This window comes from Schistocerca gregaria, chromosome 1 (genome assembly GCF_023897955.1).
Source record: "Schistocerca gregaria isolate iqSchGreg1 chromosome 1, iqSchGreg1.2, whole genome shotgun sequence".
NCBI lineage: Eukaryota > Metazoa > Arthropoda > Insecta > Orthoptera > Acrididae > Schistocerca > Schistocerca gregaria.
This window is the reverse complement of record NC_064920.1, coordinates 1,143,507,248-1,143,521,261: the sequence shown is the minus strand read 5'-3', so window position 1 is coordinate 1,143,521,261 and position 14,014 is coordinate 1,143,507,248. Positions and strand designations below refer to the sequence as shown.

The window sequence follows — 14,014 nt, the reverse complement described above, 5'->3', positions numbered from 1 at the left end:
TCGTCACAGGGAGATCACAATGGGAGTGGGGTGGCAGTTTACGTGCGAGATGGCTTCCCCGTGGAAAACGTGTGTTACCTTCCGTCGGCCAGGGGAATGGCTTTTACGACGTTTGGGACACGCATCATCAATCTTTATGCACCGTCGGGAAACAATCGGCGGCGGGAAAGGGCGCGATTTTATGCAGAAGATATTGCACCACTTTTCCATGGACGTTATGAATGTGTAATAATTGGTGGAGATTTCAACTGTGTTCTCAGCCAGAAAGACCAATGGCCGCAAGCAAACATCAGCCAGGAGTTGCGAATCGTTGTCAGCGACCTTGTACTTAGTGACACGTGGGAATTACGACATGGAGATGCACCGGGATACACCTATGTGACAAGTCATTTGGCGAGCAGATTAGATCGCATTTATATCTCACGGGCTCATGCAAATGATGTTCAGGACGCGGAACGCTGGCCATTGGCATTTTCCGATCACAGCGCTTACATCTGTACGGTGCTTCTTCCCCGTAGAGAGGTGTGGAACAGCAAGGCCCCGTGGAAATTAAACATTCAACATCTACATGATCCCGAATGTCGTCAACGGATCCTTGAGACATGGACGATGTGCCAGCGAAAGATTGGAAGGTATGCGACGAAGCTTGATTGGTGGCTGACTTGTGCTAAACGGGCGCTTCGCCGTACGTTCATCTCATATAGCAGGGAGATGGCCGAATGGCGCCGCCGTACGACCGACTTTTATTTTGCAGCGCTGCGCGACCTGGACGATGGTCCGCCGGGACCGGACGTCTGGATCGAACGCAAAAGGATAAAAGCTAGACTAGTGGCTTTAGCTCGGAAACATCTTCAGGGAACCATGGTGCGCGCCAGATGTCACGATACGATACGACACGAGATTCCTTCCATGCACCACGTCGTGAATGAACGAAAGCACCGACGACGCGTTTTGGTACGGGAGTTAATTACCCGCGAAGACCGAAGAGTGACGCGTCAAGCGGACATTGTCTCTGCATTCGTCGACCATTACCATGAGTGTGCTCCCTGCCGCCGTTGGATAAGCAGCTGCAGCAGCAAGTCGTATAACCCTAGCTTACTTATTTGTTAGATAGTTTAATTAATTTCTTTGCGTGTTTTTGGGTACTTGCATTGTTTAATTCATATATTTCGGGCGTATTATAGTATTTGAGGGTTGTAGCATCGCGCCTTAGTACCTGAATAGTGCAAATTCGCGTAGTCGTCTGTCTTCTGTTTTTGTTGTGAACGGCCAGTGTCGGTTGGCCAGTCAGTGTGCTCCCTGCCGCCGTTGGATAAGCAGCTGCAGCAGCAAGTCGTATCACCCTAGCTTACTTATTTGTTAGATAGTTTAATTAATTTCTTTGCGTGTTTTTTGGGTACTTGCATTGTTTAATTCATATATTTAGGGCGTATTATAGTATTTGACAGTTGTAGCATCGCGCTTTAGTGTTTACTTCGTAGATTCTAATTTAAATTGCGTGTGAGTTTCGTATAGGAGGTGCAATTTCGAGTTTTAGTTACTGTAATCGTAAATTCAGCAGATTGTAGCGCAGTCGTAAGGCATTTGTACAGGTTAGTTGATACATTCTTTGCGTGTTCCGCTTGCGTTATCTAGGCACTGAATCGTGTTTCGGTAACTGTTGTTAAACATCGATTAGAATGGACAGGGACTGCGATTGCTGTGTTCGGATGAGGGCTGACTTGGCATCCCTTCGCTCACAGCTGCAATCGGCGCTGACTTCGGTCGTGCAGCTTGAGGCTGTTGCCAATGGGCACCACTGTGGGGAGCCGGACTCGGGTATCACGGGGATGTCAACCTCGTCCCGTCTGTCCCCAGATCGGTCCGCCGCTGTGGTTGCCCCGGTTGCTGCCCGCAGTGGGGCTGAGCCCTCGCCTGTGGTTGATTGGGAGGTCGTTCCAAGGCGTGGCAGGCAGCGAAACGCGTCCCCGGAGGCTGATCAGAAAGCCTCCCCGGTGCGTCTGACAAACCGGTTTCAGGCACTGTCTCTGGCTGAGCCAGATGCAGCCGCCTGCCCTGTTTCAGAGGATCATTCTCAGCCTTCAAGGTCCGGGCAAGCGCAGAGGGTGGGCTTACTGGTAGTTGGGAGCTCCAATGTTAAGCGCGTAATGGGGCCCCTTAGGGATACGGCGGCTAAGGAGGGGAAGAAATCCAGTGTGCACTCCGTGTGCATTCCGGGAGGAGTCATTCCTGATGTGGAAAGGGTCCTTCCGGATGCCATGAAGAGCACAGGGTGCAACCAGCTGCAGGTGGTGGCACATGTCGGCACTAATGACGTGTGTCGCTTTGGATCTGAGGAAATTCTCTCTGGATTCCAGCGGCTATCTGATTTGGTGAAGGCTGCCGGTCTTGCTTACGAGATAAAGGCAGAGCTCACCATCTGCAGCATCGTTGACAGAACCGACTGCGGACCTTTGGTGCAGAGCCGGGTGGAGGGTCTGAATCAGAGGCTCAGACGGTTTTGCGACCGTATTGGCTGCAGATTCCTAGACTTGCGCCATAGGGTGGTGGGGTTTCGCGTTCCGCTGAATAGGTCAGGAGTTCACTACACTCAGCTGGCGGCTACACGGGTAGCGGAGGCTGTGTGGCGTGGACTGGGCGGTTTTTTAGGTTAGAAGGCCTCGGGAAAGTGCGGGATGGGCTGCAATGTCAAAGGGTGCTTGGCAATTACAGGACGTGCTTGGATCAAGGAACAGTCGGAATTTTAGTTGTAAATTGTTGTAGTTGCGCTGGAAAAGTCCCTGAGCTTCAAGCGCTAATAGAAAGCACAGAAGCTGATATCGTTATAGGTACAGAAAGCTGGCTAAAGCCTGAAATAAGTTCTGCAGAAATTTTTACGAAGTCTCAGACGGTGTTCAGGAAAGGTAGATTAGGCAGAATTGGTGGTGGAGTGTTGGTGTCTGTCAGTAGTGGTTTATCTTGTAGTGAAGTCGAAGTAGATACTCCGTGCGAATTGGTGTGGGTGGAGGTTATACTTAACAGCCGAATTAAGTTAATAATTGGCTCCTTCTACCGACCCCCAGACTCCGATGATACAGTTGCGGAACAGTTCAGAGAAAGTTTGAGTCTCGTAACAAATAAATACCCCACTCATACGGTTATAGTTGGTGGGGACTTCAACCTACCCTCGGTATGTTGGCAAAAATACTTGTTCAAAACCGGTGGTAGGCAGAAAATATCTTCCGAGATTGTCCTAAATGCTTTCTCCGAAAATTATTTCGAGCAGTTAGTCCACGAACCCACGCGAATTGTAAATGGTTGCGAAAACACACTTGACCTCTTGGCCACAAACAATACAGAGCTGATAGAGAGCATCATGACTGATACAGGGATTAGTGATCACAAGGTCATTGTAGCTAGGCTCAATACCATTTCTTCCAAATCCATCAGAAACAAACGCAAAATAATTTTATTTAAAAAAGCGGATAAAGTGCCACTAGAAGCCTTCCTAAAAGACAATTTCCATTCCTTCCGAACTGACTATGCGAATGTAGACGAGATGTGGCTCAAATTCAAAGATATAGTAGCAACAGCAATTGAGATATTCATACCTCATAAATTGGTAAGAGATGGAACGGATCCCCCGTGGTACACAAAAAAGGTCCGAACGCTGTTGCAGAGGCAACGGAAAAAGCATGCGAAGTTCAGAAGAACGCGAAATCCTGAAGATGGGCTAAAATTTAAAGACGCGCGAAATTTGGCACGTACTTCTATGCGAGATGCCTTTAATAGGTTCCACAACGAAACATTGTCTCGAAATTTGGTAGAAAATCCGAAGAAATTCTGGTCGTATGTAAAGTACACAAGCGGCAAGACGCAGTCAATACCTTCGCTGCGCAGTGCCGATGGTACTGTTATCGACGACTGTGCCGCTAAAGCGGAGTTATTGAACGCAGTTTTCCGAAATTCCTTCACCAGGGAAGACGAATGGAATATTCAAGAATTTGAAACACGAACATCTGCTAGCATGAGTTTCTTAGAAGTAGATACCTTAGGGGTTGGAAAGCAACTCAAATCGCTTGATACGGGCAAGTCTTCAGGTCCAGATTGTATACCGATTAGGTTCCTTTCAGATTACGCTGATACTATAGCTCCCTACTTAGCACTCATATACAACCGCTCGCTCACCGATAGATCTGTACCTACAGATTGGAAAATTGCGCAGGTCCCACCAGTGTTCAAGAAGGGTAGTAGGAGTAATCCATTTAACTACAGACCTATATCATTGACGTCGGTTTGCAGTAGGGTTTTGGAGCATATACTGTATTCAAACATTATGAATCACCTCGAAGGGAACGATCTATTGACACGTAATCAGCATGGCTTCAGAAAACATCGCTCTTGTGCAACGCAGCTAGCTCTATATTCGCACGAAGTAATGGCCGCTATAGACAGGGGATCTCAAGTTCATTCCGTATTTCTAGATTTCCGGAAAGCTTTTGACACCGTTCCTCACAAGAGACTTCTAATCAAGCTGCGGAGCTATGGAGTATCGTCTCAGTTGTGCGACTGGATTCGTGATTTCCTGTCAGGAAGGTCGCAGTTCGTAGTAATAGACGGCAAATCATCGAGTAAAACTGAAGTGATATCAGGTGTTCCCCAGGGAAGCGTCCTGGGACCTCTACTGTTCCTGATCTATATAAATGACCTGGGTGACAATCTGAGCAGTTCTCTTAGACTGTTCGCAGATGATGCTGTAATTTACCGTCTAGTAAGGTCATCCGAAGACCAGTATCAGCTGCAAAGCGATTTAGAAAAGATTGCTGTATGGTGTGTCAGGTGGCAGTTGACGCTAAATAACGAAAAGTGTGAGATGATCCACATGAGTTCCAAAATAAATCCGTTGAAATTCGATTACTCGATAAATAGTACAATTCTCAAGGCTGTCAATTCAACTAAGTACCTGGGTGTTAAAATTACAAACAACTTCAGTTGGAAGGACCACATAGATAATATTGTCGGGAAGGCGAGCCAAAGGTTGCGTTTCATTGGCAGGACACTTAGAAGATGCAACAAGTCCACTAAAGAGACAGCTTACACTACACTCGTTCGTCCTCTGTTAGAATATTGCTGCACGGTGTGGGATCCTTACCAGGTGGGATTGACGGAGGACATCGAGAGGGTGCAAAGAAGGGCAGCTCGTTTTGTATTATCGCGTTATAGGGGAGAGAGTGTGGCAGATATGATACACGAGTTGGGATGGAAGTCATTACAGCATAGACGTTTTTCGTCGCGGCGAGAGCTTTTTACGAAATTTCAGTCACCAACTTTCTCTTCCGAATGCGAAAATATTTTGTTGAGCCCAACCTACATAGGTAGGAATGATCATCAAAATAAAATAAGAGAAATCAGAGCTCGAACAGAAAGGTTTAGGTGTTCGTTTTTCCCGCTCGCTGTTCGGGAGTGGAATAGTAGAGAGATAGTATGATTGTGGTTCGATGAACCCTCTGCCAAGCACTTAAATGTGAATTGCAGAGTAGTCATGTAGATGTAGATGTAGATCTATCGGGAGGAAGCAGCCCGTGTTGATGATCTCGAACGTATAGCCACATCCGTCTCCCGTACACTAACGGTGGAAGACGCTGGAACCTTACTGGAAGCTATTAGCTGTGAGGAAGTACATGATGCGATCGCAAAGGGTGCGTTGAATCGCTCCCCAGGCATTGATGGACTTCCTGCTGAATTTTATCGAGAATTTCGCAACGAAATGGCACCGCGATGGACGGAAATGTATAACGAGTTGTTAAATTCCGATGCGCCTATTCCACCGGCTTTAATGGAAGGCCTCTTGGTGCCAGTACATAAACCGAAGCCAGGAATTACGGTCACACATTATCGCCCCATCACCCTGCTTAATGCAGACTATAAGATCTTTGCACGGATGCTAGCGTCGCGATGTCGTATGTTAATTCGTAGCGTTCTCTCCTCAGAACAGACGACACCGGGTGGATCGGTGAATATGCAAACAGCTACTGGCGAATGCCGTGATGTAATAGCGCTGGCGGAGGAGTGCCGGCTTAAAGCGGCGATGGTGGCGGTTGATTTTGACAGTGCTTTTGATAAGGTGCGCCACAACTATCTGTACGCTGTACTGGAACAAATGGGATTTCCAGACTGTTTTACTGGTCTCATTAGCAGGATTTATGGGAGCGCACAATCCTTGGTACACGTTAATGGGCGTATAGCAGGGCCCATTTAAATTCGACGTTCCATTCGCCAGGGCTGCCCTCTTTCGATGCTGCTGTTCGCGATAGCGTTGGAACCATTAATTGGGAGGCTAACAAATTCTCTTTCTGGGGTGGAACTGCGGGGCTACACCTTCAAATGTCGTGCTTATGCGGACGACCTCCTGCTGCTCGTTCGTTCTGAGGAAGAGGTGACGACGGTTCTTGAACTGTTGTTGGACCACAGTGTGACGGCGGGTAGTGCAGTGAACATGAACAAATCGGCAGCAATGCCGGTTGGAAAGGGCCTTACGCCGGAAGAAATCAGTCCGTTTCCTTATGTGCAACGATTCCGCTATCTCGGCATAGACTTTACCTCATCTGTGAAACATACTGCGGCAGTTAACTACCGACGTATTTTACAGACAACACGTACCATGGTCCGCCAACATCTCCTACGACGCCTTGATCCATTGCAGCGAGTCGAATATCTGAACACTTATGTGGTTTCTCGAATGGTGCATATTTCGCAGATCCTGCCCCTACCACTCACGCTCGGGCATCGACTTCAATCAGCACTAGGCTATTTTGTGATGATTGGGTCGCCCCTCAAGGTGCGATACGCAACGCTCACGCTCCCTACGGACAAGGGGGGACTCGGACTTACGAATGTTCGCTGCCGAGCGACGGCGCTCCTTCTAGCCACGATGTACAAGCAATGCCGTAGCGGGCGTGATTCCCTTACATCCCGCCTACTGGATCTCCTAGTTCCAGCGTCCCTCACACCTCCGGTGGCGGTGGGCAACATTACGCCACATTTTGCGCATGTATCAACATTTATCGTGGAACTTAGTTATATCAGAGACGAGCTTCCGTTCACGAGACCACCATGCGCGAAGGATTTTTATGTTTGGCTGCTACGACGGATAAGTCGTAATGTCATTGAACTGAAACACCCCACGTTGCATTGGCCGAAGATTTGGAGACATGTGCACCAAAAATTCTTTCCTACCTTCGTTCGGGCACTGTGGTTCTCTGTCACCTGTGGCAAGTTCAACACCAACCAACGACTCCATGCAATTGGACTAGTGGACACTCCACTGTGCCAGAAATGTCGCCAAGTGGATGACGACCATCACCGCTTAACTTGTATCGCGGTGGAGGACGTATGGCTCCTAGGACGACAGATGGTGGCTTGCTACCTCCGTGTGACCCCGCAACATATTACACCTGCTTCCTTCTTACATCCGGAGAGTGACTACTTTCCGGCGACTAAATCACAGTCGATCATCTGGGTCAAAGGTTGGACGATCGCGTACCTCTATGGGGATGCTGCCAAGTCGCGACTCGACTTTTGGTATTTCTTACAGCAAGCCCACTATGAGGTTCATAGATGGTCACACTATCGGAAAACCTTTGCCAACTATCTTCAGGCAGTCTTCCTCGACCCCCCACGCAGTTGGGATGTGCCGGGTGCAGTCGGTGTGCACATTTGACAGCTGACAATGAACCTCACGCTTCTCTCAACGCTCCATATGTAATGCACATACTATACCATGAAATGATCTACATGATCTACATGTTCCTTTTAACAGGGTGATTGTGGAAAATAAACAAAAAAAAAAAAAGTTGGCAGAGCACTGGCCCGCGTAAGGCAAAGGTCACGAGTTCAAGCCTTGGTCGGGCACACAGTTTTAATCTGCCAGGAAGTTTCATATCAGCGCACACTCCGCTGCAGAGTGAAAATCTCATTCTGGATCATATAAAATTAATTTTTGGTAAGGCGGGTGCCAGGTTGAGATTCTTTGGGAGAGTCCTTAGAAAATGTAGTTCATCAACAAAGGATGTGGCTTACAAGACACTCGTTCGACCTATACTTGAGTGTTGCTCATCAGTACCAGGTCCGGTTGACAGAGAAGATAGAGAACATCCAAAGAAGAGCGGCTCGTTTCGTCACAGGGTTGTTTGGTAAGCGTGATAGTGTTACAGAGATGTTTAGTACACTCAAGTGGCAGACTTTGCAGGAGAGGCGCTCTGCATCGCGGTGTAGCTTGTTGTCCAGGTTTCGAGAGGATGCGTTTCTGGGTCAGGTATCGAATACTTTGCTTCCCCCTACTTACACCTCCCGAGGAGATCACGAATGCAAATTAGAGAGATTCGAGCTCGCACGGAGGCTTTCCGGCAGTCGGTCTTCCCGCGAACCATACACGCCTGGAACAGGAAAGGGAGGTAATGACAGTGGCACGTAAAGTGCCCTCCGGTACACACTGTTGGGTGGCTTGCGGAGTATAAATGTAGATGTAGATGTAGGCGGGAAGCTAGAACGGAACGATGTGTCGGCGAGAGGAGTGGTGGATGAGATACTGGGTGCAGACGCCTGATAGAACGGCATATCGGAGAAAGGCGTGAACAGATAAAGGCGCCGCGCCGGCCCCCAAGCCGTCAGTTTATCAGCGCTCTGCATGACGACAACGTAGTCACTTGCCGTGATATTTTGTCCGCTGGAGACTGACATCCGACTTGTAAGGGGTCCGAAGGCCCTTACTATAACTTTGCACTCGGCACATGTCGATAGGGCGTACAATCGATTGTGACGTGTTGCGAGAGCGAGCGTCGAGATGCGCCAGAGTGGTTGGCGGGAATGGTGTGTGTGTGTGTGTGTGTGTGTGTGTGTGTGTGTGTGTGTGTGTGGTGTAGAGGCCAATATTGGATGACAGGGTTTTTAACCGAGAAGGGTGTCACCATCGCCGTGGTTAGACCCCTCAATAATAAACAAATACCGGGAAAGTGATGAAGTATCTTTATAAAAGTTGTCAGTGACGTTACTAGTGCCGACATTTAGTTTCGCGTCTACCGCGCCGGCCTAACCTTGGATTGCAGTGTTGGATGCAGTGGTGGGTTAGCGTGAGACGATAACGGCAGATGAAGAAAGCCTGTACTGAGATTAGACGTAGTTAGATATGTATGACGAAGGCAGTGGCTGTCTCCTTTTTGCGTTTTGAGAAGAATATAAGTTCGTAATTAGTAAAACTGTGTCGGTGTTCCTTATTACCATACATTCAGTATTATAGTATTGATCAGGACGAACTGTAAAGTAACAACTTCCGTAGCACTCAATTCCGACTACCAGCCCCATTAGGTTCACGGTCATGATAATAACAAATATTGGGCTGCTATTCGATCAGATCTGGTCGGGATAAAAAACGGAGGTGTTGCAGACTGTTCACCTGTGAACCACCTGATAATCAGTGTCGATGTTATTTTTTTGAATTTGATTTTTCGTGCACCGAAACCTGATTAGTATCCTCTGACTAGAGAAATGGGCGTTCGTAATTCGAGGTCACTAGGATAAGGAGATTAAGTGGAATTAAAGAGCTGAGTGAAAGGTGTCAGTGATACAATTCGCTGATGGCTTTGTAGTCCTCAATGAACGTGAAGAAGAATTACATGGTGTACTGAACTGAATGAATATTCTGCTGAGTACAGAATATGGATTTAGACCAGTGGACTGGTAACAGGGGGAGGAGGTATTCCGTATAACGGACAGTAAAGCCATATGATCGTGAATCATTTTCCACCTTCAAACACAATATTTTCACCATGAAGCATGTGATATTTTCAGATTAATTAAGTTTCATTAAAGTTTTTAGAATTTTACTTGACTTTAAAACTGAAATTTTCTTTACTTTCCGATAGCTTAAATTTCTAAGTATACTGAACATGCAACTAGTTTTCGATTAATTTCACTTCACGTACTGAAACTTTCTGTGTAGTAGAGTAATAATATAATAGACAGACGACTAAATACATTGTTGACAAGACTTTCTCCATTGTAAAGCTTTCAAATTTCGGTAGAAAATTTGTTTCTAGGTACATGACCTGGCTGCAATTTGAAAAATCTTTTACATTTGGAAAAAACATAATTTTCGGAAATAATTTTTGTAATTCCGGAAAAAGACTGCAGCACATAAAAATGAATGTCGTAATTTAAGAATGGAATAACAAAATATTGCCAGCCGCAGTGGCCGAGCGGTTCTAGGCGCTACAATCTGGAACCACGCTACCACTACGGTCGCAGGTTCGAATCCTGCCTCAGGCATGGATGTATGTGATGTCCTTAGTTTAGTTAGGTTTAAGTAGTTCTAAGTTCTAGAGGATTAATGAATTCAGATGTGAGTCCCATAGTGCTCAGAGCCATAACAAAATATATTTAGGTGAAACAGTGAAAGCAGTCTCAAGTTACAACACTCTCCGAAATGTACAACCAATGTTTCTGTTCTTGCAGATACGAAATAACGTATATTATTCACCTGATGAAAATGCGACGCGAGAGAATGGCTGCTGAAAGGCGCAATCCAGCCAGCTACAAGTACGACGCCTTCGTCTGTTACAGGTGGGTGTATCAGTTAAACTCACTACTCTGCGAAACTGTTTAGCGCAGCAATTTATCTGTGTTTCCTATAGTCACATGGGTATCGTTCATAGAACTACTTGCCTTAGTTTAAGAATTCTTTTAACTAGCGACACAAACACATACCAGTGACGGAGCGAAGTGGCATAGTGGTTATGGCAGAAATGTCTCATCGGGAGGGACGAAGTTCAGGTCAGCTTAAGGCAATTAATACTTAAGATTTACCTCCAGCATTTAAGGTGGATGCCGAAAGAGTTACTTTGAAAAGGATACCAGACGTCGATCATGGTTGAGAAACTCAACTTGATTATCAGTGTTGTTCCGAAATGTTCGTACCGGCGTATCGATTGCAGAGACATTTGAGATGTCTGTCGAAGTCTATAAAAATAGTCACGCGGTGCTGATTTCACAGACGCGCATGGAAATAAAAGTAGCATCCGGAAGTGTAGCGAGGCAGCAAGAAATTATTGCAAAACTCCAACATTATCTACAAAGTGAATTTATTAAAGCCTTGCAAAATACATGAATGACCACGTGGTATAATACACCGACATATTCAAACAGAATGTTTTCTCAATTAATTATTGATCTGAATAATCTTAATGTATCGTCCCTCGCAAAACTAAACTTTGAGACAGCGAGATAAAGGATATGTGAGAGAAGCAGAACGAAACTCGCACAAGCCACCCTAGAATACTAACCTATGGCAAACATTAAGAGACCACTCATATTAGAAACTACCTATCTTGACGATGTGTGTTAATGAGCAACCGTTCCACGACAACGATGTAGTTCCCTAAGTTCCTTAAATATCGATGAACCGAGTGTCAATGGAAAAGCTACACCGACGAGTCGAAATAGACTACTGCCAATCGCGAGATGAAATGGCGCTTGGAGGCGTTGCGAGATCGTGACGCGGTAATGAAAGTAGATAAGCGGAGCAGAGACCAATGGAGAATGATCGTAACGACCATACGAGGTGCAAGTGCGGAGACGCTCTGGAATTAGTGGCTTTGATAAAGGCCAGATTCTTATGACCCTGCTCCTGGGAAAGAGCTAGTCTGCAATTGGTCTTGGCACTGTCGTGAGCATCTATGGAAAGTGATTGAAGGACAACTAAACCACCAGCGGGAGGGAAGACGTATTGTGTCCAGCCCTCTTCAGTGAAAATTGAGATCGGAGGATTTCGCTCCTCTTTAAGACACGATAGGCCACCCGCACCCAGACAAATCTGACGACAAACTACAACGTGGGTGCCGGTGCTAGGATTTCGAATCACTCCGTTTAAGATGGGGCTCTTAATCAGACGACCTCTGCGTGATCCAAAGAAACGGTCAATTACAATGTGAGTGGGCACGTAATCGAGGTCGGATGGTGGATCAATGATCATGATTTCAGTGACCGGTTGAATCACATTTCATGTTACGTCAGGTCGATGGTGGTTTCCGGATAAGCAGCCACTAAAGCAAATGGCAGCTGTTGACATTCACTGCGCAACAGATACTTCCGAAGGGGGAAGGTGGGGAGGGGAGGAGTTTAGTTTGAAGCTATAACGTGTACGGGATGTCCACCAGGGCTTCTGTGGGATTTGTAGTGGTAATTGAAGGTACCATGACAAATGTAGGCTGAGTCAACATTCTTGCGAACCACGTGCACCCTTTCGTACGTGTCTTCTCCGACGGCAGAGACGTTCTCCAGCGGGTTAACTGTCGTGGTCTCAAAGCCAGAATCGTCCTACTACAATACGACGGTGAACTCATGTTGGTGCCTGTACCATCAAATTAGCCTGTTCTGAAATCAATAGGACACATTTGAGACACTACTGAGTGGCCTCTGGGCACCGAAAAACAAACGGCCCGTAATTTACGGGAACTGCACCACCTTTGCGTACACATTTGACTGATATACCTACGGAAATCTAACGAGAACTTGACAAAGCCTTGAAACTCAGAATCGTTCCTGTATTACGTTCTTAAGATGGACTAACACGCTGTCAAGGAATTTCTGATAAAATTTTGGCGATGTGTACTGCAGACCGTTCTCTATATCTACATAGATCTACATAGATGCTTTGCAAGACACCCAACATTGCGCGGTGAAAAGTACCCTGAAACACTAGTACTTATTTCCATTCCTGATTCATTCGCAAATAAAACAAGGGAAAAAAAGAAAAACGCCGGCATTACGGATCCGTGTGAGCCCTGGTTCCTTGTATCGTATCTTCGTGGTCATTATGCGCAATGTGTGTTTCCAGAGTAGAATCGTTCGTCAGTTAGCTTCAAATGCCGGCTCTCTAAACTTTCTCTATGGTGCTTCTCCAAAAGAACATCGCCTTTCCTCCAGGCACTCCCACTTGTGTTCTCGAAGCATCTCCGTAACATTTACGTGTCGTTCGAATCTACCGATAACAAATGTAGCAGCAACACTCTGAATTTTTTCGATGTCTTCCTTCAGTCCGACCTCGCACTGCTCCTAAACACTCGAGCTATACTAAAGAATAGATCGCAATAGCATCCCCCATGCGGTCTGCTTTACAGGTGAACCACGCTTTCCTGATGTTCTCCCAATAAACCGAAGTCTAGCATTCGCCTTCCCTACCACGTTTCTCAAATCCTCGTTCAATGTCATAGAGCTTTGCAACGTTACGTCTAGACATTCATATCATTTGACAGTGTCAAGCAGGACTCTACTAATGCTATATCCGAACATGACATATTTGTTCTTCCTACTCACCAGCATTAACTTACATTTTCCACATTTAGAGCCACCTGCCATTCATAATTATAGCCTGCCATTTACCTAAGTCGCCTTTTATCTTCCTACATCTTACCGTCAGCGACATCAACAAACAATCACAGATTGCTGCTCACCCTGTCCGCCAGATCATTTACATGTACAGAGAACAACAGCGGTCATGTCACACTTCCCTGGGGCACTCAAGACGATACCATTATCTCTGCTGAATACTCGCCGTCGATGACAATATACTGGTTTCTATAATTTATCAATTCTACGAGCCACTAATATCTGTGTGACCTTATTCCATATGCTCGTACCTTCGTTACGAACCTGCAATGGGGCACTGTGTCAAATGCTTTTCTGAAATCTAGAAATGTGGAATCTGCCTGTTGCCCTGTATCCAGAGTTCGCAGTATATCATGTGCGAAAAGGGTAAGCTAAGTACGGCACGAGAGATACTTCCTAAATCCATGCTGATTCGTGGACGTAAGCTTCTCGATCTCAAGAATCTTTATTCAAACCGAAATGAGAATGTATTCAAGGACTCTGCAGCAAACCGTATTTAGAGATATTGGTATGTAATTTTGCGGGTCCGTTCTTTAATCCTTCTTATGCAGAGGAGTCATCTGCGATTTTTTCCAGTTGCATGGGGCTTTGTGCT

The 14,014-nt window shown here is 46.3% G+C and overlaps 1 protein-coding gene across 1 annotated transcript in view; it reads left to right on the top strand.

The window, feature by feature from the left end:
- LOC126284043 (toll-like receptor 2) overlaps positions 1-14,014 on the top strand; it is a 143,290-nt gene that overhangs the window by 103,480 nt on the left and 25,796 nt on the right. The window contains exon 10 of the mRNA XM_049982624.1: positions 10,489-10,596. Within this exon, the coding sequence (XP_049838581.1) occupies positions 10,489-10,596 (108 nt within the window). The remainder of the gene's footprint in view (positions 1-10,488; positions 10,597-14,014) is intronic.